General features: G+C 36.2%; 1 protein-coding gene across 3 annotated transcripts in view; it reads right to left on the reverse strand.

Moving 5' to 3' along the window:
- The window catches only part of DPP10 (dipeptidyl peptidase like 10), a 652,197-nt gene that overhangs the window by 186,529 nt on the left and 439,857 nt on the right, over positions 1 to 25,811 (reverse strand). For all 3 annotated transcript variants that reach the window (XM_081939815.1, XM_081939814.1, XM_081939813.1), the window contains exons 2-3: positions 14,444 to 14,558; positions 9,825 to 9,920 (exon numbers count right to left, since the gene is read on the reverse strand). In XM_081939815.1, coding sequence (XP_081795941.1) covers positions 9,825 to 9,920; positions 14,444 to 14,558 — 211 coding nt within the window. The remainder of the gene's footprint in view (positions 1 to 9,824; positions 9,921 to 14,443; positions 14,559 to 25,811) is intronic.

Consider the following 25,811-nt stretch of genomic DNA (forward strand, 5'->3'; position numbering starts at 1 on the left):
CCTTTTAAGCACCACTCTATATATTAATAGGTACATGACCTGATGTTCTACTATGTGTTCCAATACTTGCCATACATCGGCCACCAGAAAGTGGGTTTTTCCAGCTGCCTGAAATATCCCTATATCTTGCTTTCTTGGCTGGGAAATGGCATGCATGGAAATTAACTGAATATTCTTCTTATAACAGAAGTTGTTGTTAATTTAATTTCAAATCAAAATGTAACTTAAAACAGAAGTTGTTGCATTATTTAGTTTTAAATAAAAATGCTTTCATTGTTTATATGCAAAGAAAAAATATCAACATTGAAAACTAAATTTATAATTATTTGTGAATAAGTTCTAAAAGTATATTTTTATTTATCTTATTAATATATCAATGGTTGTCATCCCATAAGACTGCTGATAACATTTACTGTTGACCCTGGGTACCTTCACATTCCACTTGCAAAGGATGCAGATGTCCTGGTGAAAGGAGAATCAGCATCTTATCCTACAAACACCATAAAGCAGACTGATGCTTCCTTATTCAAAACTCCCATCCCATTCAGAACAAAAGTTTAAAGGGATAACAGCACAATTAATGCTAGTCCTCTTGAAGACAGCACTGCTTTTATTTCATTTAAATTTTACAGTTGTCTCCTGTCCAGATGGTAGTGATAAAGTTTAAATAAAATATAATAAAATACAATAGCATAATAGAATCAAGATAATAAATAAATTGGGGGAAAATAAAAACATAGGCTAATTAAAAATGACAGTAACCTGTTTCTATGAAAATAAGACGACCCCAGATAATAAGCCCAACAAGGCTTTTGAGCCCATGCGCTAAATTAAGCCTCCCCCCAAAATAAGACCTCCCTGAAAATATTGCAACACAGCAGCAGCCAAGAGGGGATGACGCTTGCCGCCTCCTGTACCTCAAAAATAATAAGACCTCCCTGAAAATAAAGCCAAGCACTTATTTTGGGGGTCAAAAGAAAATAAGACCCTATCTTATTTTTGGGGAAACACGGTAGTAGACAATCACGTAGGAGATAAAAGGAAGTATTAGGCTGTAGATACAGTCAGAGGTGAGTGAGTATAAATTGGCAGGTCTGTATCTAGGGTCAAAAAATAGGTAATACACCTGATTTTCAGAGGAATAACTTTTTTCAAAGCATGTGACCACAACCAAGAAGATTCATTCTTACATCTTCATATAATGAGCCTGTTCCATCTATGAGATGCTGACAATTCCCCTTCCTTGAATATTGGGAAATATACATAAAGGGAGGAATGTTTTCTCTAGGAACTACTTCAACCAGTCTGCACAGGGAAATTTCTGGGAACATGGTCATTATATGCTAGAGTTACATAACAACCCTGTGCTTCCTCTCTCCTTCTCTATCTCCTTCTACCTCCCTCTGTCTCTCTTTCTCATCAGCATCAGGTGCATGCCTTCAGAAGTGGTAGGAGAATTGAAAGGTTTCCTCACAATGGCAGTGGGATATTTGAAGATGACAGCAATACTCTTCCCTCTCAGTTCTCCAGTTTCATTCAGTATTAAACCAGGTACAGTGCTGCAAGTACAGTTGGTTCACCTGCTTCATTCTTCTCGTGTTCTACTCTCCTCCATGGACTTATTGGAAAGAGGAATGTAAGGAGAACAGAAACACAGGGAATTCCCTAGGAATTTATCTTTTTGTCTACAAACTGTATGTTCCAGTTCAAAAGGTGTAGCTGACTTTGGAGAGTTGATATAACCCCAGAGATTCCCTAGTTGTCAGCCCCTATCTACTATGTTTAGCTTTAGTAAACATATTATGTTAACTTCATGATCACATAGTTAAACCCGAATAGGACAACCCACCACAGCCAACTTGCCGTGGCCAATTCACTATGGGCAACTCGCTGCAGAAGAACTCACCATGACCAATTCACTGTGGGACAACTTGCTGCAGGACAATTTAACAATTCTATTTAATTATTTAAAATATATTTTAATAAACCTTTTAAATTCAGGTTTAATTCTGTCTTCATTTTGTATCCTTTCTTTAATTATTCTAATTCTATTCCACTATTTCTTTGATATTAGTGTAATTCTTGTCCCTCAGTGGGATCTCCTGTGGTGAGTTGACCGTAGTGAGTTGGCTGTGGCAAGTTGGCCGTGGGGGAATTGTCATAGACCCTAGTTGAGCATGTTGGGTGAACAAGGACAAACATATCATTAATTCCAAAAATCTCCCCAGATTACTATGTTCTGATTATATCATTGTTGATAAGTATTCACTCATTAAGAACCAAGGCATCTCTTATTCTTTCTGGATAAGGACAATGGACTTATAACACAGCATGCACTGCATATTAGATTTTACAAGTGACCTGTGTTATATATGACATCACATTAAGGGATGTTAACATCATACTCAAAATAAGCTAATGCTTCTGAATGAAAGAGATTGGCTGTGAAATAGCAAACGATCTAATGAAATATTTAAGACTGCATTTGACAGGGTTTAACAAAGACATACTTCCAAACATTTATAAATAAATTATGGAAAGAAATAAAAAGATTTTTAAAGGTGGAAAAACTTAAAATTCCCTGGATTTCATTACAACAATAAAATTGACTTTATTGTCTAAGATAAATATCTTATTTCAAATGGCACTGACTGCAATATCAGACAAAAGTTTGTAGAACAGCAAAGAGCAATTAACAGATTCAAATAGAGTAAGAAAAACCAAGAATAATATTCATCTTACAAGACTCATTAAAAGTGTGGATTTTTAATTCCTAACTTTAAATTATATTATTGAGCAGGCTGTTGATCATGGATAACATAATGGGCACAATCTCTAAGTAACAGAACATCAAATATAGAAGGAGCTGTCTTGACAAACGGACTTTATAGAGTTTTATGATAGCTAGAACAAAGGAAGAAATTTGAAGGGGGTATATTTATAAGACAAAGTTGGTTAACTATTTAGAATCTTCTGAAAATTATATTTCTCTATTAGTACCAACAACAACTTCTTTTTTACTTCAAGGATAACTGTAGTAAGAAATAATTAATTACTCATACTACTACGTTGCATCCAAATTCAGAAAATAGACTAAAGACAAAGCAAGAATTGCTTTATAAAGGTAGGAATATACCAGTTAACTAGAGGTGAGTTGCTGCCGGTTTGGCCTGGATTGGGCAAACTGGTGGTAGCGGTGGTGAGAGGTTCCACCCACCTGCCCGGATGATTCTGTGCATGTGCAGAAGCATCTCATGTGGGTGGGAGCACACCCGAACCGGTAGTAGAAAAATTGGCAACCCACTTCTGCAGTTAACATATGTATACTTTGCTGGAAGAAGAAAAAGTGACCTTAATAAAGGAGGGACTTTAAGATGATAATATTAGAAAGAGAGATATTGTCAGCCTCTGTTTTGCTATTTGCTTTCGGCTGCCATTGAAACAGGGAGGGGGGGCTGGTATTTGGGATGGGAAGCTTTTGTTCTAGAGAGATTGCAAAGTGGGAATTTTGGTCAAACCGTCTACTGCGCATGCTGAAGATTAGCAGTTGATGTGTGTCAAGGCCAACCATCCACATACCTTCCTGATGATGCTCCTTGAAGATGGAACTCACATGACACCTAAGGGATTTACAGATTGGACAGTGGGATGAGGGTTACCAGGGGGGAGTCACATATTGATATGTATGATTTCACGCGCTTTTGCTTCAGATCTTGCTTTGCTTAGCTACTATCTTTTCATAACCAGTAAAAGTCTAAATTCTGCAAAATGGAGTTAAGTGGTTTCTTTCTTGGTTACTGAGGCTTGACTTTAAACAAGATCTCACTTTCACACTCATACCAGAGCTAACACCTTCCAAGGGGAGTGTAAATAAAACCAAAACCTTCTAAGAATGACTTACCCAGGCAGCGACCAAGAGGACAACATGGGGGCAGCTGCATCCTCATGTCCCTTGGAGACGGAGCGAATGGTGGATCTGAATTTGGAGGAATGATCCATCTGCACCAGGTGGTCGTTGGGAGTGGGACAGAAGTATGACCCTGAGGAAATTCCGGCTGGAGTTACCACAAGGCAACATCGGCGGCCGGCAGCTGTTTGGCAGGACGCCGACGAATGTCCCAACAAATGTCCGCCGAATGTCCCTTATGATCTTCCAGGCTATGAAACTCTTTCAAGAGGCTTGAGAGAGGCGACGATTATGCAAGAGCGGTGCTGAAAGAGAAGTTGATCTCCAAGACCCAGAGGAGAGAACTTCAGAAGCCCTGTTCCGTCCAAGGGGGGCCTTAGGGGCAGACAGTGGAGCTCATCAGGATGGGGAAGCCCCGGCAACAGCAGCAGCAGCCGTGAGAGCCCTTCCAAGAGGAGGAAAGAGCTGCCGCAGATGCCAGATGGCAAAAATTCCTCCGCTTGGCATGGAATTTGGAGGTGACCCAAAGGAACTAGGATTTTTCTTGGTCCAAGTCTGGAATTTCATGCAACAGTTCAGAGAGGATCTCCCCACAGAAGAAGCCAAGGTAAGAGTGGTTACCATGGCATTGTAGAACAATGCAGCAGCATGGATGGTTGTCCTGCACAATGATGACTCCCCCCTGCTGAGAGACTATAATAGGTTTATGGCCGCCCTGAGGAAATGCTTTGATGACCTGCTCATGGAGCGGAAGGCCAGAACCAGAATGAAAACCCTTACCCAGGGGAAGAGCCCAGTGGCTGATTACATACAAGAGTTTCGTGAATTGTCCGTTTATATGAGGGGAGTGGTCAGAAGAAGCTTTAACGGACAGGTTCATGGATAGTTTAAACAAAGATATATACCAAAACTGTGTAAACAGTGGGGGAGGGCATAATTTGCAATGCAGGTACGAATTGGCAGCAGACGTGGAGATCGATCTAGCCAGAGACAAGTACTGTGAAGATAGTGAGGAAGAGAAAGCCACCCCTCCCAACCCCCCAAAAGGAACTCTAAAAGGAGGGGAAAGTTGGTCTACAAGCAATCCCCGATCTACCACTTGCTTCTGTTGTGGAAAGGAGGGGCACTGGGCAGCAAATTGCCATTCCAAGATTGGTCCAAAACACTCTGCCAGGGGGGAGAGGAAGCTAGACAAGCAACCCGGGAAGACAAGGGACACCGCCATGAAAAGGGGTGGAACCTGTTGTGTAATTCCCTCCCATCCTGAGAGAAGAAGAACCGCCCTCCTCATCGGGGGAAAGTGAAACCAAATCCGATGACCACCATCTGGTAAGTTCCCAATCAGCCCCCTTGACCATCCCAGTAGAACTTAAAGTGCCCTCTACTGGCACCCAAGCAAAAATGCTGGCCCTTTTAGACTCAGGATGCACATGTTGCATTGTTAGCACCGAAGTGGTGGAAAAATGGGCTTGAAACTGAGAACTTTGAAAGTCCCCATTGCTTTATGCCAGCTTGATGGATCTATAGCTGAGGGTGGGGGGGCGCTGCCCATTTTGTGACTGAACCTATAGACATGTGGATGGGAGATCACCAGGAAACATTAATTTCATTGTGGCCCCAGGGATGGACCGACCTCTCATACTGGGCATACCCTGGTCGCGTAAATGGAACCCACACATCAACTGGAAGAAAGGGTGGTTGCGTATCCGATCTGCTAAATCTCCTGAAGGAGATGGGAGGGTTTCCAATATTACCAATGCTGAATGTAACCTAGTGGCCACGCTGCAGGAAAAAATTGAGGGGAAGGAGAAAATTCCAACAGAATATTGGGACCTGGAGTTAAGTGGTTTCTTTCTTGGTTATTGAGGGAGGCCGGCTTGACAGATATACAGAACAAAGATCCTTTATTGGGATGCATCTACAAATTGTTATTAAAATATGGCATGGATGCAGAATAAAAAAAATATATGATAAAGTAGTTGCTAAATTTCAAAGAAGTAATCACAGTGGTAAGAAGGAGGAAATAAGCATTAAAAACTATAATATGAGAGAAAATTGGAAAAAATGTATTATAAGTGGTTTATTACTTTATCAAGTAACTCCAAGATGGATAAATAATGTAATAATAAACTTTGGAAATGTCAAAGTTAAAAAAGGAATATTTTGTTACCTATGGTACTAATGCACAAAACCCCTCAAAAGTATTTGTAGGAAATAAATCACAATATTCAGAATTTTTAAAAAAACATAAAATTTGAAATGAAATTGCAAATATTTTTATTCAGGATAATTCTAAAAAGCATAACTGAAAAGTATTATAGCATATCTGGATATGTTTGTATATATAAACAAATACATAGATACAGACATATACATATGCCTACATTGAATATGTAAATAGGCAGCAATGTCAAAAGTGACAAGTTATACCCATAACAGAAGTTTAACCAAATTTAAGTAAGAATGACTCCCCTCTATTTTACCCAACACCCAGAAAGGCAGATTCAAACATTGGGAAATATGACTTCTAGGAAGAGTCAAGAGACTAATTAAAAACAACAGGTGAAATGACTTATATAGATGTAAACAAAACAAATTTCAATGTTTAACATTAAATATTAAAACATAGCATAAATATTTAATTAGTAGTTAGAGGTTTGGAAAAAAAATGGAAGGGGGAATGAGTCACTGACATTTCCCTTCACAATGCTTTTACTTGTGTCCTATTTTCATTTTGCCTTTTGTATTTTTGTTCTTAACTCCTTTGTATTATTTAAGCTTATCCAATATAACATAAAAAATATAAATATTCCATTCATTTATAGAAGACAAAACCACAAGTATGTTTGGTCTAGAATTCTTCAGCTCACCTGAACATGTCTTTCTTTACCGAAAACATTTATCTGGTGCCCTAATATTAGGAACCCCTGCTTGTTATGACACAAAAAGGAGGTGATTGATTTTCAAGTTCTAGATGAGCACAAAGCATATATCTAGAAATATTATTAACTATATTAATTCAAACATGAGAGAAGATTGTGATAAATATGTTTCAGTTTTTAAATACTTAAATTCAAGAAATACTGTAAGTACAAAACTTCTGTTTATATTAATAAACATACACACACACACGTATACATACACACACACACACACACACACACACACACACACACACACACAAAGAGCATATACATGTAGTCCTTAACTTATGATCATTTATTTAGTGACTGCTTGAAGTTACCACCAGAAATGACTTATGATTGGTCCTTGCACTTACAACCATCACACCAGTCCCAGAGTCATGCATCAAAATTTAGACTCTTGGCAATCAGCATGTATTGATATTGATATTCATTGGGTGCATCATCCTGTGGTCACATTATTGCCATTTGCAACATTCCCAGCCACTTTCAAACAAACAAAGTTAATGGGGAAAGCTGAATTTGCTTAACAGCCATGTGATTCACATGGTGATTTGCTTAATGACCATGCAAAAAAGGTACTAAAACTGGGCACAACTCACTTATTTATCACCTTGCTTAGCAACAGAAGGTCCTGTCCCAATATGGTCTTGAGGCTACATATGTATTCGTTTTGTGTATATACACTTGAAAACAATCAGTGTTTTGAACAAAAAATTAAATCTTTTGAACTGGAATACTTTTCACTGAAAGTATTCCACTCATTTTTACTCATACATAATTTCCTTTAAAAATGTTCCTAGTGAATTATTGCTTTATAATTACTAGAATACAATAAAATACATTTTTAATACCGCAAATGCAACATAAATTAGGAAGAAAGCATATAAAAAGAATCCTTTCAAAAGTGACAAGTTTGAATAATCAAATCCATGTATCTATTCCACAAATTAAAGTAACATTAGTAACATTATTTGTTTATCATACTTATACAACTATAAATTCAAGTCTTATGAGGCAATATATTGAAATCAAAGCTGATATTTTAAAAGATCACAATGTGTTTTCTATTACATTGTAGGTACTATAACAGTGATGGCGAACCTATGGCACGGAGCCATTTGTCAGGGCACGCGAGGCGCTACCCTGTCAGTTGGCCAGAGCGCATGTGCATGCTGGCCAGCTGAGTTCACCCTAACCCTAACCCTAACCCTAACCCTGAATTCACCCTTTTTAAAAGCCATTTTTCGCCCTCCCCAGGCTCCAGGGCCTTTATAGGAGTCTTGGGAGGGCGAAAAGAGCCTCCCCTACCCCCCTGGAGGCCCTCTGGAGGCTTCATGAGCTTCCCTGAAGCTTCAGGAAGCGTCCTGAAGGTCCCCCAAGCCTCCGGAGGGCTTCCGGGAGGTGGGGGAGGCTGTTTTCACCCTCCCCAGGCTCCTATAAAGCCTCTGGAGCCTGGGGAGGGCAAAACAGCATGCAAAAAATGGGGGGGGAGCGCCTGTAGTGCACACATGCGCACTGGGGGGGGTCACACATTGCATTATGGGTGCGGCACGCCCGCACAAGACCCCCCTGCACTCCCCCCACTTATGGCACGCGAGCCAAAAAAGGTTTGCCATCGCTGTACTATAAGATCATCAAATGGAGAAGAAAAAGTTACATGATAATTGTAACTAAAGAGTCAGCAAAAGAAATATGGAAATTGATTGCAGAATGAGTGATGAATATTATTCAATATTTTTGATGATTTTAGTGCCAATGTTGTAAATTAATATTATAGTAGTTTATACTATGAATGAATGTATCATTTTATTTCCACTGCCATTTCTTTGCAGCTCTTATCTTATCACTAGTTATAGGTTAAGTAATCAATCATTTTTTTAGAAATCTACCATCTTGATTACCTTTAACATGTTTATATGAAACAGATCTAATTGTTTCACATAGCACGTCTTCTCTGAGTTATACATTTTATTCAAGGCTCTGTAGTTGCCTAAACATAATTCTCAATCATTTGGGGGCTCTTTTTTCAGTAAATCACTTCTCTTTTTAACATATTCTCTGTTCTCAGATTGCTTTTTGCCCCGGGGCATAGAAAAGTACACTAGCAAAAAAATGTTTTGTAAATATTGCCATTTTTTACAGAATTTAAATCTGCCTATGGTACTGAGGAAGGCCAGGTGATGAATTGATATAGGGAAAGGAATAATTAAAATAAAAGAAGAAGAAAAATGTGAACTACTTGGACAGGATTGGTTTGGTTAGGGAGACTGAATAAATATTATTGCTTGCAATCTATCAGAGATTAAAATTTGGGTCAGAGTTTCGTTGCAAGGTTGAGTAATTATAGGAGAAGAGATGGAGGAGAGTATAAATAGTCATCTTACAACCATTGTTTACTGATCATTCAAAGCAACTACAGTAGTAGAAACAGTGACTTATGACCGTTTTTCCACACTAACAATCATTTCAGCATACCACAGTCACATGATAAACATTCAGGCACATGGCAGCTGGTTCATATTTATGATGCTTGCAACGTCCTGAGGTCATTCTGACAAGCAAAGTCATGGTTTTGCTTAAAACCATGTTACTAACTTAATTATGGCATTGATTCATTTAACTGTGGATCATAAAATGAAAGGTCATAAAATGGGTCAAAATTTACTTAACAACTACATATCTACTTCTCTATTTCTTGACCCTGCCTATCTTAAAAGGCTGATTATCTATCTCTGTCAAGAGTTTGGCCTTGGGGCTGCTTAGAATCTACCCACAGAAAACATGACTAACATAAGACCAGTTGATTTCCTAAATATGATTAAATAAAGATTTAATTCAAGAAAGCTTAAATCTGTCCAGCATTTAATAAGCAGCATTCTACATTTATAGCATGCTCTCTAAATGTACACTTGTTATATGTACATTAGTAAAATATAATTCATTTTTTTATATTTTCTATTCAAAGTCCTTGTCCAACATATTCAACATACCATTCATCCATTTCGCATCTGGATTGTGAACTACAAACTCTTTTCTGAAGAGATCTTCTAAAGACAATCTTGTTTCTGAAGAGTTTGACAGTTCATCTGCAATAAAAAGCAATATTTTAATAAAGAAAACTATTAATTTTAAAGCACAGAGTTCATAGATAAATCTTTGCTTAAAATACTGATATCCCTTCCATGTTTTCAAGTAATGTTTATTTATACAATCAATCAATCTATCTATAAATTCCCATGAACCCTATGACCATAACTCAAACAAGTTAAAGTTCCTTGCCTTAGATTCAAGATCATCAGTAAGCTAGCGTAGAACAGATCACGTGTGACTGAATTAAAAAAATAATAATAATATTATAGTGTATAACAAAGTAATTTATTTGATGTTAGATAGGCATATGGTCTGAATTCAGCTACTGTTTAAAGCAATATCTGATTTAGGAATATATGTGTGAAATTTGTTGAGCCAGTTGTTGAGAGGATGCAATTACTCTTTGACACTATAAAACCAAGAATTTACAACTTTATTTTTGGGTGTGTACTGCTGACAAAAGGGATGCGGTGGCTCAGTGGCTAAGATGCTGAGCTTGTCGATCAGAAAGTTGGCAGTTCAGCAGTATGGATCCCTAGTTTCACGTAACGGAGTGAGCTTCCATTACTTGTCCCAGCTTCTGCCACCATACCACTTTGAAAGCACGTAAAAAATACAAGTAGTAAAATGGGAACCACTTTGGTGGGAAGGTAACAGCATTCTGTGTGCCTTCGGTGTTGAGTCATGCTGGCCACATAACCACTGAGAAGTCTTTGGACAGTGCTGGCTCTTTGGCTTAGAAACAGAGATGAGTACTGCCCCCTAGAGCTGGAAACGACTAGCACACATGAGCGGGGGAAGCTTTACCTTTACTGCTGATCAAATTAGCAGATAAACACAAGGGATTAGCCTGGGTTTAAAAACTTGGCTAAAATGACAGGAAATCCCTGACATTCTTGCAACAGGATTTTTCCTGTTTTCAAGGATTCTTCATATACAGTTTCAAAGCCTTTAAGGGTTCCACTTTCAGAAGATGCATTTGGCCATTTTCTATTCTATGTTGAAGCACATCACAATGAAAAATGAATAACCCTTTCAAAATATTTTTCTCTGGGAAGGCTGTAGGGTTTTTTACATTGTCTTATCTTTAGTTTCTCTTTTGCATGAATAAAGTTGATGGTATAGATATGAAACATAGTCAGGTAATGTGGGGAAGTGGACTTTGATCTAGTCTGAGGGAAAATCAGATGCAAACTGCTCTTAGTTTAGATCAGAAGCACAGGGTGGAAGTCAGATAATGAAGCTTTTCCCTGCAACTGGGAGAGAGATCCCAATATGTTGTGATTTTTATAGAATTCCCACATGCTGTTCCCTGGGCAGCCAGATGCATACATCATCTGAAAAAGACTCTAGAATAATGTTTGTCATGGCTATACTTGCAGAGATAACCAGCAGAATTTGATCACTATTAACACTTTATTATAGTGGGATACTTTATTCAGCTGATCTAATTGAAGGTAATGCAATGACAGTCAATGTTTGTCTTATCTAATCCAGTATATATGATGCTAATGTATTGTAACAACTGACTTCATTTTATTGCTTCAATATTGTTCAATTCCCGCAACAGACTGCATCTTTAGTTAGTTCTACTTTATGCTTTACTTCAACTAGGAACATTTACAGAATTCTTTTTTCCACTAAATTTTACATTTGGGGTTATTCATTTTCTACTATTCTGACTAAGATTTACTGTTTGAAGAAAAGAAAATAATTGTGACATATAGGTCACTATTCAAATTTTGGCCCAGGGGGTTAATCCCCACACATCGAGATATAAATATATTAATTTACAAAGCAATACAATTTTGTGTTGCTTAATTATGTAGTCTCCAATGCACTTATTGGCTTTCTTCCACCATTGAATAAGGGAAAGAGTAGAGGTCGGTAGGATACTATACATGAACTCATGAAACACAACAGTTTTATAAACTATGAAACATTAATACTCATTGTAACAGATGTCCCTCAGGTGGCCCTCAGTGTCTCAGTATGTTAATACCCTAAAGGTCATGAGAAAGCTAATCTTAATTTGATATTTACTTGCTCTGCTTTTCTCAAGGCATCTGAACTCTTTGACAAGAATTGCATTTCTATACAAAATTAAGGTAGTAACTTAAGCAGAAAGTCAGAGGCAAAGTACGTGAGATATTCAGAATCTCCTTAGATCAAGTGATACTACTTCACAAGTAATCTTAACTAAAGAATTTTGAATTAGAAGTTTTGATCCATTATTCGTAGCTAGTGTATAGGAAAATAGTTTAATCTGCATCAAAATATTGGCAAAACTAACTCTCCCTAATTGCTCTCTCAGAAAGCAAACAAGAAAAATGGGAGAAAATAGTGCCTATTGATTGAGATGAATAAAGACAAAAGTATAATTTTATGAAATGTTATGCTTAATTCCTAACACCAACTATTCAGAGATTGTTGTTTGAGCAATCTATACTTGGTCCATTGTTTGAACTACCTACACAACTGGTCCAGAATGCAGTGACAGATACAGTATTGGGTTTTCATAGGTTTGCCCATCTTACACCTCTATTGTGCAAGCTACACAGATTCCCAGTTTCCTTACAGGTGTAGTTCAAGGAGTTGGTTATCAATAAAGCCATACATAGCAGAGAACCTGGTTATCTGCAGGACTGCTTCTCAAAGAATATCTGGGTTTTCATTTATAACAATAACAAAAAGTAACAAAACCCGGAAAAACGAACACTATACATAGAGAAACGCTTTTACCTATTAATCAGATACTAGCCGATTTCTCCAGCTAGTGATATAAAAATTCATCCAGTGTGGCTATAAATTGACAGTGTGAAATACTCCTGTTCTCTATTCATTGCAATTTAACTACATTTTAGGGCAAATGGGAAAAGAAAACTTTTTAAGTATTCCTATCATTACTCATTGACTGTAGCAATTCTAACTCCTCTAAGTCTGCATATAATCAGATGAATAAATAATTAAAGATCTAGTACCTAAAAAGAAAAAAAGATATATTGTTTTTATTACTTTACTGATCTCCACATAATAGGAATTGGGGTTTACTGAGCTTGCTAGACTGTGCAATAATTTGGCCTTCCCAGAATGGTAAGGTTATTTGCTATTTATTTCCTACTACTAATTCAAACTTATTTTCAGCTTTATTTATCCTTTCTTTCCTATACATAGGAAAGTTCAGGTTTATTTTTATTTTTCCATACTCTCGTAATCCTGACTACATTTGTTTGGGAAAAGGAAAAAAAAATCTATCCGTTCTGTCCTACCCATTGCTTAAGAAGGAAAACTTCAACCAAAGCTCAAATACATTGTTTCCTCTGCCTTGTGCTCTTACAGGGCTCCCCAATCCCTGGGCTGTGGCCCATTCAGAACTGGATTGCGGAAGCAACAAGCAACACACCGTTCCACTTGTGCACCCAGTGGGCAGGCAAGCACATGTGTGTAGTTCCCATTTGTGTGAATGGTGGCCGCGCCTGCTTGCTTCTTGTGTAAATGCTGCTGCGCACAGTCACTGCTCACATGGAACCATCTCCTCTTCCCTCCCCCTGCTGGTCCACAAAGCCAGAAAGGTTGGAGACCACTGGACTATTGGACTGATTAGTGAACTTTCAATTCCCCATTGCTATGAGACAAAATCATGAGAAAATGCCATTATCCAGCATCCAAATGGGATGAGCAGCAATGGATTGAATAGGAAAGCAAAAGATCCAAAAGATCAGAAGAGCATTGCAGCAGCAGAGTGAAAGCCCTGCCACCTTATGTATCCCCCAGATGTATAAATGGGTGGGAATTTGTTACACTGCTGAAACTACCACATTGATCCTCACCCCTTCCTCCATGATGCCACTGTAACAGGACTTTCAGTGATGGGAGGAAAATGTTTAGCTATACCTATCTCTCAGCATTCTTCACTACTTTAACTGAAGTATTAACACTGGCATAAATGAAACAAACAAAATATTTATGTAGTTACTTACCAAGCACATCTAAATCACATTAAAGTAACCAAAATATATTTACATTCTCCAAGGCTTGTCACAACTTTTGAGCACCCCTAATGTTCAGAAATTGAAACCTGGAAAATCTGACACACCCCACGTAGGGCATTCTGCTGCCATTTACATTTATTTACTGTTTTGACCATTGCTTTGTAATGGTCTTAAAGATGCCTTCAAAAATTGTTTAAGGTATTTTCTAGATTTGCTTCAAATCACAGAAATCTGAGATGTGGGAATAGGTTGTGCATGAGATGTAGAATATTTATGGATGCATGCACAATTCCAGTTCCTGGTGTTAATGGATAATCAATAGTGTTCACCTTTTATCAATATGTCAACATATTATCCTACCACATTCTACAGCATGCTTATCATTACTATAATGTATGACATTCCTTAACTTACATAGTAATATCTCTCACTAAGTTTCAGCTATTCATATATTATTGTTAAACTGAATACAAGCAATTAAGAGTTTAAATATTCAAAACAAATAAGTAATAAAACTTTATTACTACCTGGTGTTAAAAGAATTACGGACATGGTGATCAGTGAACATACAACTAGAATCACCAGCAATGCAATTGCTATTCCCTTCCAGTTCCTCTGTGGTGGGCTGTTGCTTCCAAGTTCCTAGGAAAATTTTAAAAAAAGAAATTCATTTGATGATTACATATTAAATATGATAAAATAAAATAAATTATTTTATGCATTCTTCTAGTCAAAGTGTGAGAGTTGATTATTTGATTTTCCATCACAGCAGTTCATTTTATTGATTAAAGGTATGCCATTTTTGCTTTTGTTTAAAAAAAAATCACATATTGTTATAGCTTTATCTCTATTTCTTATAAGCACATGCATGCACAGAAAACAATCAGATTGATTGTACAGATATTGTATAAATTGTGGGTGGTGCTTTAATGTACTGAAGTTAAACCCAGGACATAAGATAGTTTCCACAAAATAATTAGGAAAATAAAACTTCCTAGTCAGTATCAAAAGTAGCTAGAGTATATTTGAATATTCAGTTGTAAATTCTTTACCTTAACTATACCATGATTCTGAATTACCATATTTTTCGGACTATAAGACCCACCAGAGTATAACACACACCATGATTTTGAAGAGGTAAATTTTTTAAAAAAAATCTTTGCATTCTGCAGGTCTCTCAAACTCTCTGCATCCCTCGTTTTTTGCAAAAAAAAAAGGCATATAAAGCTTTGGGAGGCTGCTCCTGGGGTCGGGGGGGGAGGGCAAAAATGAGAAATGATGGTCTGTTTCTTGTTCATTTTTGCCCTCCCCAGCCCCCAGGAGCACTCTACAAATCTCCCAAAGCCTCTGCATGCCCTTTTTTTGCAAAAAAAAAAAAAAAAAAGGCAGTTTTTTGCTCATTTTTGCCCGCCCCCCAGCCACCAGAAGCTTGGCAGGCCTCCCCAAACCTTCTGCACAGCCATTTTTGCAAAGGGAGTGAGGTTTCAGTAGGCAAAACATGCTGTATTTAGTGTATAAGATGCACCCAGTTTTTTTGGGGGGGGGGAAGTGTGTCTTATATTCCAAAAAATACGGTACTTCATTATTATTTTAGACATCAACATTTCTCAATAACAGCCCTGAAAGACTTGTTTCTGCAATCCTGTCACATTTAAATACTTCTTCTAAAGCAGGACTGTCAAACTCCCTTCCTGCGGGCTGGATGCGTTACACACTGGCCACACCCATGCCCGGTTTAGTGAAGGGGAAAAAAGTCCCGATACATCATGTGATGCCGCCGTGACAATGTGAGTTTGACATCCCTGTACTAGAGGAAAGTGTACTTAAATTCCAATTTTAACACTGGAAGATTGTTTTTTTTTAAATAGTAAAAGAAATATAAACTAGAATTTGCATTGTTACTTCACTTTTCAATGGGGCAACATAAGGCTGAGTAACAAAATATATTATAATTACACTTGTGTTTATATCTTGATCTGACTCAATGGGATGTTTCATCTTGAGGAGGCCTATTGGTCTGACTCAGTCTGAACAAGATCAGAGAAGAATATTTCTACCTTCAGAAAACAGGGCTGACTGCCTGAATCACACATTTCGGTGTGTCATTGTGTCAGAAATAGCTTCTGTACATAAAGTACAACAGCAGAAAATTTTGAAGCTCCAGAGTTCCTTCTTCTTTTGGTTAGAGGTGTGATGCTCCACATTTTAAGATATGTGTCTAATAAATATATACATTTAATAACATTTACACATTTATGAATTAAACATAATGATCATGTTAATGTTATTAATTGACAGGTATGCTGTGGACAGAAAAAATCAAAATCAGATTTTGCATTTTAACTCTTAGTTTGTACTGGCTCTCAGTAGTAGCCTCTTAGGTCTATCTTAAAAACTGTTGTTATTTGGTTTTCTCATTCACCACAGAAGTGTTATACAGCTCTCTTCTTTTACCAAGTGTTTCCTGTTGTGAAATAATACTATGCATATATTGTACACCTATCATACACATAAAAACCCCAAATTTGTCTCCTCCTCTTTTTGGAGTGAACTAAATATATATAGATATATATCCTCCAGAAGGTGGAGGGGAAGGAATTGGGATTTTTACATGTATTAATTGTTTCAACTTCTACCCTCAAAACGACACTATAGGTCACTGCATACCAGAACAACTAGACCCAAGGACAGTTTTTCCCTGAATGTCATCACTCTGCTTAACAACTAACTCCCACAACACTGTCAATAATTTACTAAGATTGTATTACTATTCACTTCCTACCTAGTATCTATTTCTCCCCACTTATGACTATAACCATGTTGCTTGTATCTTTCAATTTATATTGTTTTTATTTGTTTCCTAGTACAATTTGATAGCTTATTAGTAACCTTGACTATCACTAAGTGTATCTTTTTATTCTTGATAAATGTATGTTTTTCTCATTATGTACACTGAGAGCATATGCACCAAAGACAAATTCCTTGTGTGTACAATCACACTTGGCCAATAAAGAATTATATTCTATAATAGGCCTGCGTGATCAATGATTTTGCCTGTGTGTGAGAGAGAAGGGATTGACTCAAAAGCAAGTAATAGTAAATTCATTTAACACAATGCTCAAAGGTATAGTAGAATACATTTATATTATATGAGGAGCAATTTAATAGTTTTGCCTTTGTTGTGCTTATATAAAGAAAGGAAAAGAGAAAATGCTCTCACTGTTTAAAATGTTTGGTCTTCATAATTCTATTAGAATCTTTACAATTATTTCCCAGTTCCAGAAAGACACTGCTGAGGGCTGGGGAATCCCAGAATTGTGTGTGATAGTGTAAGCTAAAAGAAAGTTGGCAGTTGGACTTGGCAGACATCAGCAATCTCCTTGTACATGAATAGAAATGAAATCTACTCATGAATTTAGACCATGTGGGGATCGGCAGTCTATTGGTAATACAACAGTTCATGGCAAACTTTGAAAGAAAATAATGGTCTTCAGAATAATACTGGCATATACTTGGGAAAATCAGTAGTACATATCCTGCTTTACCGAGCTATGACTATTTGGAAAAAATAAAATTTCACAGCCATCTGGAGTCATTTTACACAGACTTTAACTTGTACATCTGCCATCATCCAAATTGGATGCAAAAATGCAGATTGTTTTATTTTCAATTATTTTTAAAAAGTTGCCTTTGATTCCTGTTGGCATTTATTTTCAGGATGAACTGTTCTATTAACATACCATTTCCTTCAATGTCATTTCAGAAGCAACTGTTTACAAATTCACAAATTTTGAAACTCATATAAGCAATCAAACTAAACATAAATGAAAACAGAATCAATGATTGCACATTAATACTCTCAAAAATGAGGCTGATGCAGTTTTGTCCATGGTTGATTTCGATCAAAGATTAAGTTAAATAAATTTGCACAATATTAAATATTGTGCTGCAAAAGATTCATAATAATTTTAAAATTATATACCCAGGCTCTAATCCAACTGTACATACATTCCACTGTAGTAAACTTCTCCATATTAATTGTTGATCATATTAAGTGGAAAGAACAACTCATATGTCACATATCTATACATTTCAAGGTACTCATGTCCCATTAAAATGCCATTCATGGGCTATTCTCTGTGAGATATGTTGACACAAAAAGTCAAATACTTGTTCCTAACTTCATCTTTCTACTGTTGGATTCTGCCAAAGAATCCTTTGAAGATAATCTTCCCAGTTAGCTTTGGGAAGTATCAATGAGGATTAGTTGAGAGTAAACATCTACTACATCAAAGTGTGTATGACTATATGCACTTTGATTTCCACATGAATATAGAACCTGGTTCAGGTGGAAGCCAATGCACTTCATAGATGCAGATGTTCTTGCTGAACTCATGAGCATCTGCCACAGTCAATGACATTTAAGAAACATCAGTTGGCCGGGCTCTTTGGGGTGCTTTTTAGTGAACCACTCCAGATAATGAATGATGAACACCTGAATGAGGATAACAATTAAGCCAGATTGTATATCACAGTACACCTGCTACCTGTATAAACAAAGGCTTTTCTGCTCTGTTCCCACCCTCCCAGTTATTTTCAGACTCTCAATGTGAATTCCTCCTCTTATAGCAACTGTAACTAAGGCACCTGCAATTGTATCCTCAATACACAATAGGAAAGCATGACTTCTGACCTACAATATATTACAGATTCACTATATATTCATAAAAACTTCTAAATGTTCATCACATCACCAAATACGAACATTATAAACCATAGAAATAAAGGGTTTCTTCATACATACACAATGCCTTTTTTACATGGGTTTTGTCATTCATTTGGGTATATGGACACAAAAGATTGCTTTTACTCATCTCTTAGTTAGGCAAACTCAAGTTTAACATAATTTGTAAATTTATTTTTCTAAATACCTAGTGAAGGGGAGCCCACAATTAATTCTCTCATTAATGGGTTCTAATATTCCATTATTCCTGAGACTTTTTTCCCTTAAGTCTTATGTCCTTTGGATGGATCTTCCACTCTATCCATGTCCTATTATGCAGGAGGCATAATGTCAGGAGCATATGCCAATTCATATTGCATACAAGGTGATAATGGTGAACCACTCTTGTATTTCATCCAATAAAACCACATAGAAAGAAAATATATGTATATAAAAAAACCTGATGACATAGTGCTGGATAATGGTCCCTTGCAGGTTGGATGGCATTGAATATGCAACTAAAAAAGTATCAGGTTCTTCTGAAGTACCAATAGTGTATACCATGCAGCTAGATTACAGAATGGTTATTGATGTTGTAATGTGAGAAAAAAAATGGAAGTATAGAAGAATTATAGCAAGAAGCAGGAACATGGGAAAGTTCAACACAACAAAAGATGAAAGGAGTTGATTACACTTCCACATTTTAGGGATGAGTGAAATGAAACTAGAACAGGGCAATTTCACTCATAAAATAATACTACTGTTAGCTACTCAGGACATGAAAAAGAAAAGAAGAAAACTGGTGTTTTCCTATAGTTAGGAAGGGTTTAGCAATGACAGTAAATTGCACTTGATACAATGCAGTCAATGATCAAATAATATTATTTAAACTTTGTGGTCAGCCTATTAATGTGGTAATGATAGTTTAATATCAAAGTTAATGCTCAAACTGCTGATGTATGTAAAACCTGACACATTTTACTGTTAAGTTCAAATTCAGAAATCCACAAACATGCAATCAAAATGTGGAATTCATGGTTTAAAATTGGAATGCCAACGCTGGTAAAAGTAAGAAGGAAAGAAATAGCTGGACTGTGTGGCATGGGAATTAAAATTAAACAGGATAATTACTATCATTTCTAAACACCAAAATGGTTTGTATCTATTGTATGTGGATGTTATCAGAAAAAACACACATTGTATATTCTCCTTGGTAGAAGGAGGTAGAAGAGCTCAGTCATAACAACAAAAACATAATGGCAGGAGAAGGTAATCATTTGCTCAGATGTAATTCAGTCAGTTTTTATAATATGATCTTGAGTATATACCCACTATCTTCAAAGAGAAACCAAGAAACAGAAGAAATAAAACTAGATATCGAAATAAACTGTGGGAATTGCAAAAAAAAAAAAAAGCAAAGCAAGCAAACAAACAAACAATAGAAAGAACTGATCCCCCCCCCCCCAAAAAATAAGATATGATCTGAAAATATGGGTAGTAGGAATGTCAGCATCCATGATACTTTAAAATATATTCTCTATTTACAAGAAACCCTAGCATTAGAAGAAGAAGTTTATCAATATTCTGGTCATTATCAAAACAAAAGGCTACCAAAATTGATGGCATATCAACAAAGGTGACAAGCAATAGAAAAAAAAAACAACCATTGAAGATTCTAACAAATCTTGCAAATCTGGGGAATAATCTATTAGCCAGCAGATTTCATGAAGCTAAACTGACATACTATGCAATTTAGTGGCTCACTTAGAGGAGCAAGTGGTAGCCATGGCCCAGAAGTCCATCTTGTACATGAATTGTGCCTATTTCTGAATTGGGTGGATTTGCGTATATGCTTTAATCATCTTCCAGGGCAACTACTACAATGTGAGTTCACAGAGTTAACCCTGCAACTGGACTGCAATGCAACACTACCTACATTTGGGCATGTAATGGTATGCCCATGTAACAGCATTGCTTGTGAACTGCACTGTTTTTAGTAGGCTAAAGATACTGTTGAAGTTATGCAAGGCATGCTGCAAGGCATTTGCCAGATTACTAGTGGGATTGCCTGTTTCCAATGTTTTCTGCCTATTCCTACAAATCTAGCAGAGTGTGAACTCTCCATTAACACTATCTAGTTGAACTGAGGAAGCATGCATTCTCTTTCATGGAATTACCTCTCTCTGAAACTCAAACATGCTAGCCTTTCAAAGATCTTGAAGATTTAGTTTCAACCTCAGGCATTGAAGCCAGATGTTAGTTGAACCCAGTATATATGTTCTCAGATTCACAATAGAAGGATTTTGCTTAGAGCCTCAACTGCATTGCAATGCATTGCTTTATTCTATTTTTTAAACTTCTTTTCTGTGTTGTTAGCCACCCAGAGGATCTAGATTGATTTTAAGGGCTTTAAATAAATAATTTTCAGTATTAATAACATCACCACAGAAAAGTGAATTAAAAGACTGTATGAAATATCACAAAATTAATTCCACATGCTAGTTAAATAATACTTAGAATTATCCAATGAAGAATACAGTGCCAGATGAAAGAGAAATCCAAGATATTCAAGCTGTTTTAAAAAGGTCTAAATACCAAATAAAATATTGTAGATTCATGCTGAATAATTCAGAAAGCCAAAGAATACCAACGGAAGTCAGTGTGTGCTTCATTGGTTACAGAAAGGATTTTGAATCAAAAGAAATAAAACTCACTTTGGGGGTGGGGTGGTACCATGGCAAAAAAGGCCAGTGTCCTTAGGCCCACTTAGTATAATTCTCTGAGAGACAGGGAACTGGTGTGGTGTGCCTTTCTTGATAAGTATGTAATTGTGAAGATATAAAATATATTTTAAAAAATATGTACCCTATATATTTTAGCTATGATGCATAATCTAAGTTAACATGGCAGTATTGTTAAAGTTTTGTTTGTTTACTTTTATAACATTTTGAACATTCTGACCTTTAAGCAAATGAGGAAAGGAAAATGGATATTCTTTCATGGTCTATTAAATTTAGCATCCAAATTCCATATTAGGCATTAGGAGAACTAACATGAAGATTAAATTTATATCTTAACGGTACAGTTCCCAAGTTACAAACATGAGCACAAACAGTGCCCTGTTGGATTGAACATCTAGCCCATCTAGTCCAGGATCCGTTCTCTCAGTGGCCACAAACTTCACATGGAACTCTATCAAATGGCCTTCGTAGGCAGTCGCATTTCCATCAAGGGTAATAGTCATTGATCTTCCAGGATGTTATTTTCCAACATCCTATTAGCACTTTAGTGCTAGAACTTAATGGAGACTATGTATAGTATTAGATAAGATTAGAACCAACTCCAATTAACAATTTTTACTTTCCATTATTTATTATGAATTGTAGTAATATTTTTCATCAACCAGTAATTTCTTTAGTTTCCCCCCCACAATGGAATCATGAATATTTCAACTAATTGGCTATAAATCTGATACTCAAAAATGTGCAAGGAAAATTATATTTAAATAAATTATTAATTTGAATTTTTCAAACTATGTTTAAATAAATAATTGGTCTTAAAGAGCTGATTAATTCTCCTTGCATAACAGCCATTGCTAATAATAAATTCTGGTGGTTTTTTTTTCTCAATGAGAAGGGTAAATTTAACAAGATAGTGGCAGAATAAGCCAGAAAGCTACACTTCCGATGTTTTTCTATTGAAACATAGAAAAAGCTAAGATAAAATCATTCTTTTTTTAAAAACAAAAAGCTAATACAAGTACATGCCTTTGTAGTTTCTTACTATTCATAAAATGCCCATTCATGTTTATGTTCTATAGTACAACAGTCAACATCACCACTAACATAAATTTATTGTCAGTATACTGTGAATTTTATATTGAATCACACAAAATAATGTAATGATATATGTTCACAACCCATTATGATAAGGTTTTGTATTGCATGTAATCGTGTTCAGAGAACAATATCATGGAGACCTTCCTATGATTCTGCTATGCAATATAGGTAATCCTAACTTACTTTATTAGTGATTGTTTGAAGTTACAATGGTGCAGAAAAATTTACTTATGACTGCTTCTTACGTTTATGACAATTGTACAATACAATTGGTCATGTTACCAAAATTCACGTGCTTGATAACTGCCATGTATTTATGCCAGCTGCAGCACAATTTGAGATCTTCCCAGCCATCTTCCAACAAGCAAAGTCATTTGGGGTAGCTGGATTCACTTAACAATTATTTGGATCACTTAAGAACCATGATGATTTGTTTAATGACCAGGCTAAAAGTATAATCAAGTATGACTTGCTTAACAACCGCCTCACTTAGCAATGGAAGTTCTGAACTCAATTGTGGCCATAGGTTGACTACTTGTATTCTAAGTATTCTAAGTAAGCCGAGGATAACCAATTTGTTTGTTTGTTTGTTGTTGTTGTTCTTGTTTGCAAAAGTTAAGGTCTATATTAACATTTAGGAAGGATCACTGTATATGCATATTTGTGTTTAATTATTCTGACCCATTTATTTCCTGTCTAAAGACTGTAAGAGATAAAAGAAAAATAAATAAAATAGCTTTTCTAGCTGTTTTTTCTTTTTTATTTCTATTGTATACTACAAAGGGAGTTTCATCCAAACCTTCTTTTAAAAAGATCATATTTGGCATTTGAAAACCATACAGGAAAAAGAGATGGAAAAATCTGATACAAAAATACATTATAAATACATTCATCTCTGTTGATAAACCACTGAATATACTTGCTTGTGCTTGAGCTTTTTTTTTTTTTCCAAAAACTGTGCCATGAGATGCAGCATCAGCAATTTCCATTTCACCTTTTTCTGTACCATCTAAAATCGTACTAGGCTGGAATCAATTAACCCTATCGGGAAAAATATTTATCTGACTTAATTTTTAAAAAATGTCTGTACTGAGATGTATATATCCAGGATAGGAGTCGATGGCACAGTTTGTTTCAATTGTGAAACAAAATTGAGCTGAAGCTGTACAACTTTCTTCTGACTGCCTTTGCAAATGCAGTTCTCATGTATATTTGCTCTTGAGAAAGTCCCACGCTAAAGATTGAAGGCAAACAGTACAATCTTATTTTTTTAATCAATTCCCACGCCGTTCAATGTGACTGATTCCTAAGTCAGATATGCACAAGATGCCACTTTGATGATTAGGAAGACCCCTTGATAAACACAGACATACTTAGACACAAATACAGATTGCAATATGGAAAGTGAAGAAGGCAAGAGGGATTCACTGTAATTGTTTTGTGTTTTATTACACAATTTAGAAACTGCTACTGGATTTCTAATTCACTGTATTTTCAGATATTATTTAGAAAATAAGGGCTATCAAGGGAAATCTTCATTGGAATATGGGGACCAGTAAGAAGTCAGGTTTTGTGCTTGTGCAAGCTGAGAAATGATAACGTACAGCTAGTGGAGAGCTAGATAATCTAAATGAGTTGAAGTCTCCAGATCAAATGAATTGTACCATAGGACACTGAAGAAACCAGCAGAGGTAACTGCGCAACCACTATCTGTAACATTTGAAAAGCCTGAAGTACAGACAACGTCCCAGAAAATGAAAGGAGAGTTAATATTGTTCCTATTTTCAAAATGGGGATTAAACAAGACCTGAAAAACTAGACGCCACTGAGCTTGACCTCATTACTGGGCAAGGTCCTTGCCCACAGATTATCAAACAGCATGTCTATGAGCACTTAAACAGGAATCCATTAATTAACAGTAGACTTATGACAAACAAGTCATGCTAGGCTAAGTTAATTTCCTTTTATGACAGAGTTACAGATTGGTTGATTGGGGAAATACTGTGGATACAGACTTAGAAAGGTTTGACAGTCTCTCATTCTATTTTATTTTATGTATTCTATTTTATTTTATGTATTCTATTTTATTTTATGTATTCTATTTTATTTTATGTATTCTATTTTATTTTATGTATTCTATTTTATTTTATGTATTCTATTTTATTTTATGTATACTATTTTATTTTTCTTTACACAAAGAGCATATGCACCAAAAACAAATTCCTTGTGTGTCCAATCACACTTGGCCAATAAAGAATTATATTCTGTTCTATTCTGTTCTGTTCTATTCTATTCTATAGCATCTAACTGACAAAATGGCCAACTATGTGTTTGACAACTCAACCGTTTGGGGAATCTCAAGTATTCATACCTAAAAGATAGTTATCAAACTAATATGGCTGTCCACTTCAAGAAAAGTGATTGCAGTTGTTGTACAACAATAGGCTAGAACAGTGGGTGAAAACACATGTTAAAGTTCATTCTAGTTTAACAGAAAGAAATAGAAATTCATGCATTTTTTTCTAGATTAGAAAAAACAAGAAAAACCTGCATAGAATGGGGACAAGAACTTGGATGTCCTAGTGGGTCACAAGTTCAACATTATGTCTATCCAAACCAGCCCCAAAGAGAAAAAGACTCCAGCAATAATCAGTACTCAGATCACCATAGATTAACTCCAAGGTTAACTTCAGACCAACAATCAAATAAGCAACACCTCAATTAAGAAACTGCCAAAGAGCCATCGCCCAACCAAATAATATCTAAGGTCACTCCTACCCACACAGATAGGCAAGTCACCAGAATATAAACTGACAGTAAACACCACTCCTTACTAGCACTGATATTATTACCTAGTTATAGTGATGAAACATTTGAAACAAAAAACAAGCAACCTCAGAGAGCACCAAGGACCCTTTAATCTCAATCACTCAATTGTGATGCAGCTGCAAAGAAGGTCAGTAACATCTTGAAGAACCACCAAGAGATGCACAGAATCCAAGTCGTGGGAAGTAATTATCCCACACTATTTTGCCTTGGTCAGTTGAAATAATTCATTCAATTCTAGTTTAAAAAGGAAATTGATAAACTGGAACAAGTCCAGACAAAGGCTATCAAGATGGTGAAAGTACTGAAAACCAGACACTATGAAGGACAGCTAAAAGACACAGTTACCTTTAGGTTGCTGAAGAGGAGGTTGAGGGGAACATGGCAGCTATTTTCAAATACCAGAAAGGCTACCATATTTGTTTGGATTTATTCTTAATTGCTTCAGAGAGTAAGGCTAGAATTTAAGGAAGAAGCATCTAAGATATACAACTTAGGCACTAAGGT

Source organism: Natrix helvetica, assembly GCF_964273705.1.
Source record: "Natrix helvetica genome assembly, chromosome: 1".
Taxonomy (NCBI): domain Eukaryota; kingdom Metazoa; phylum Chordata; class Lepidosauria; order Squamata; family Natricidae; genus Natrix; species Natrix helvetica.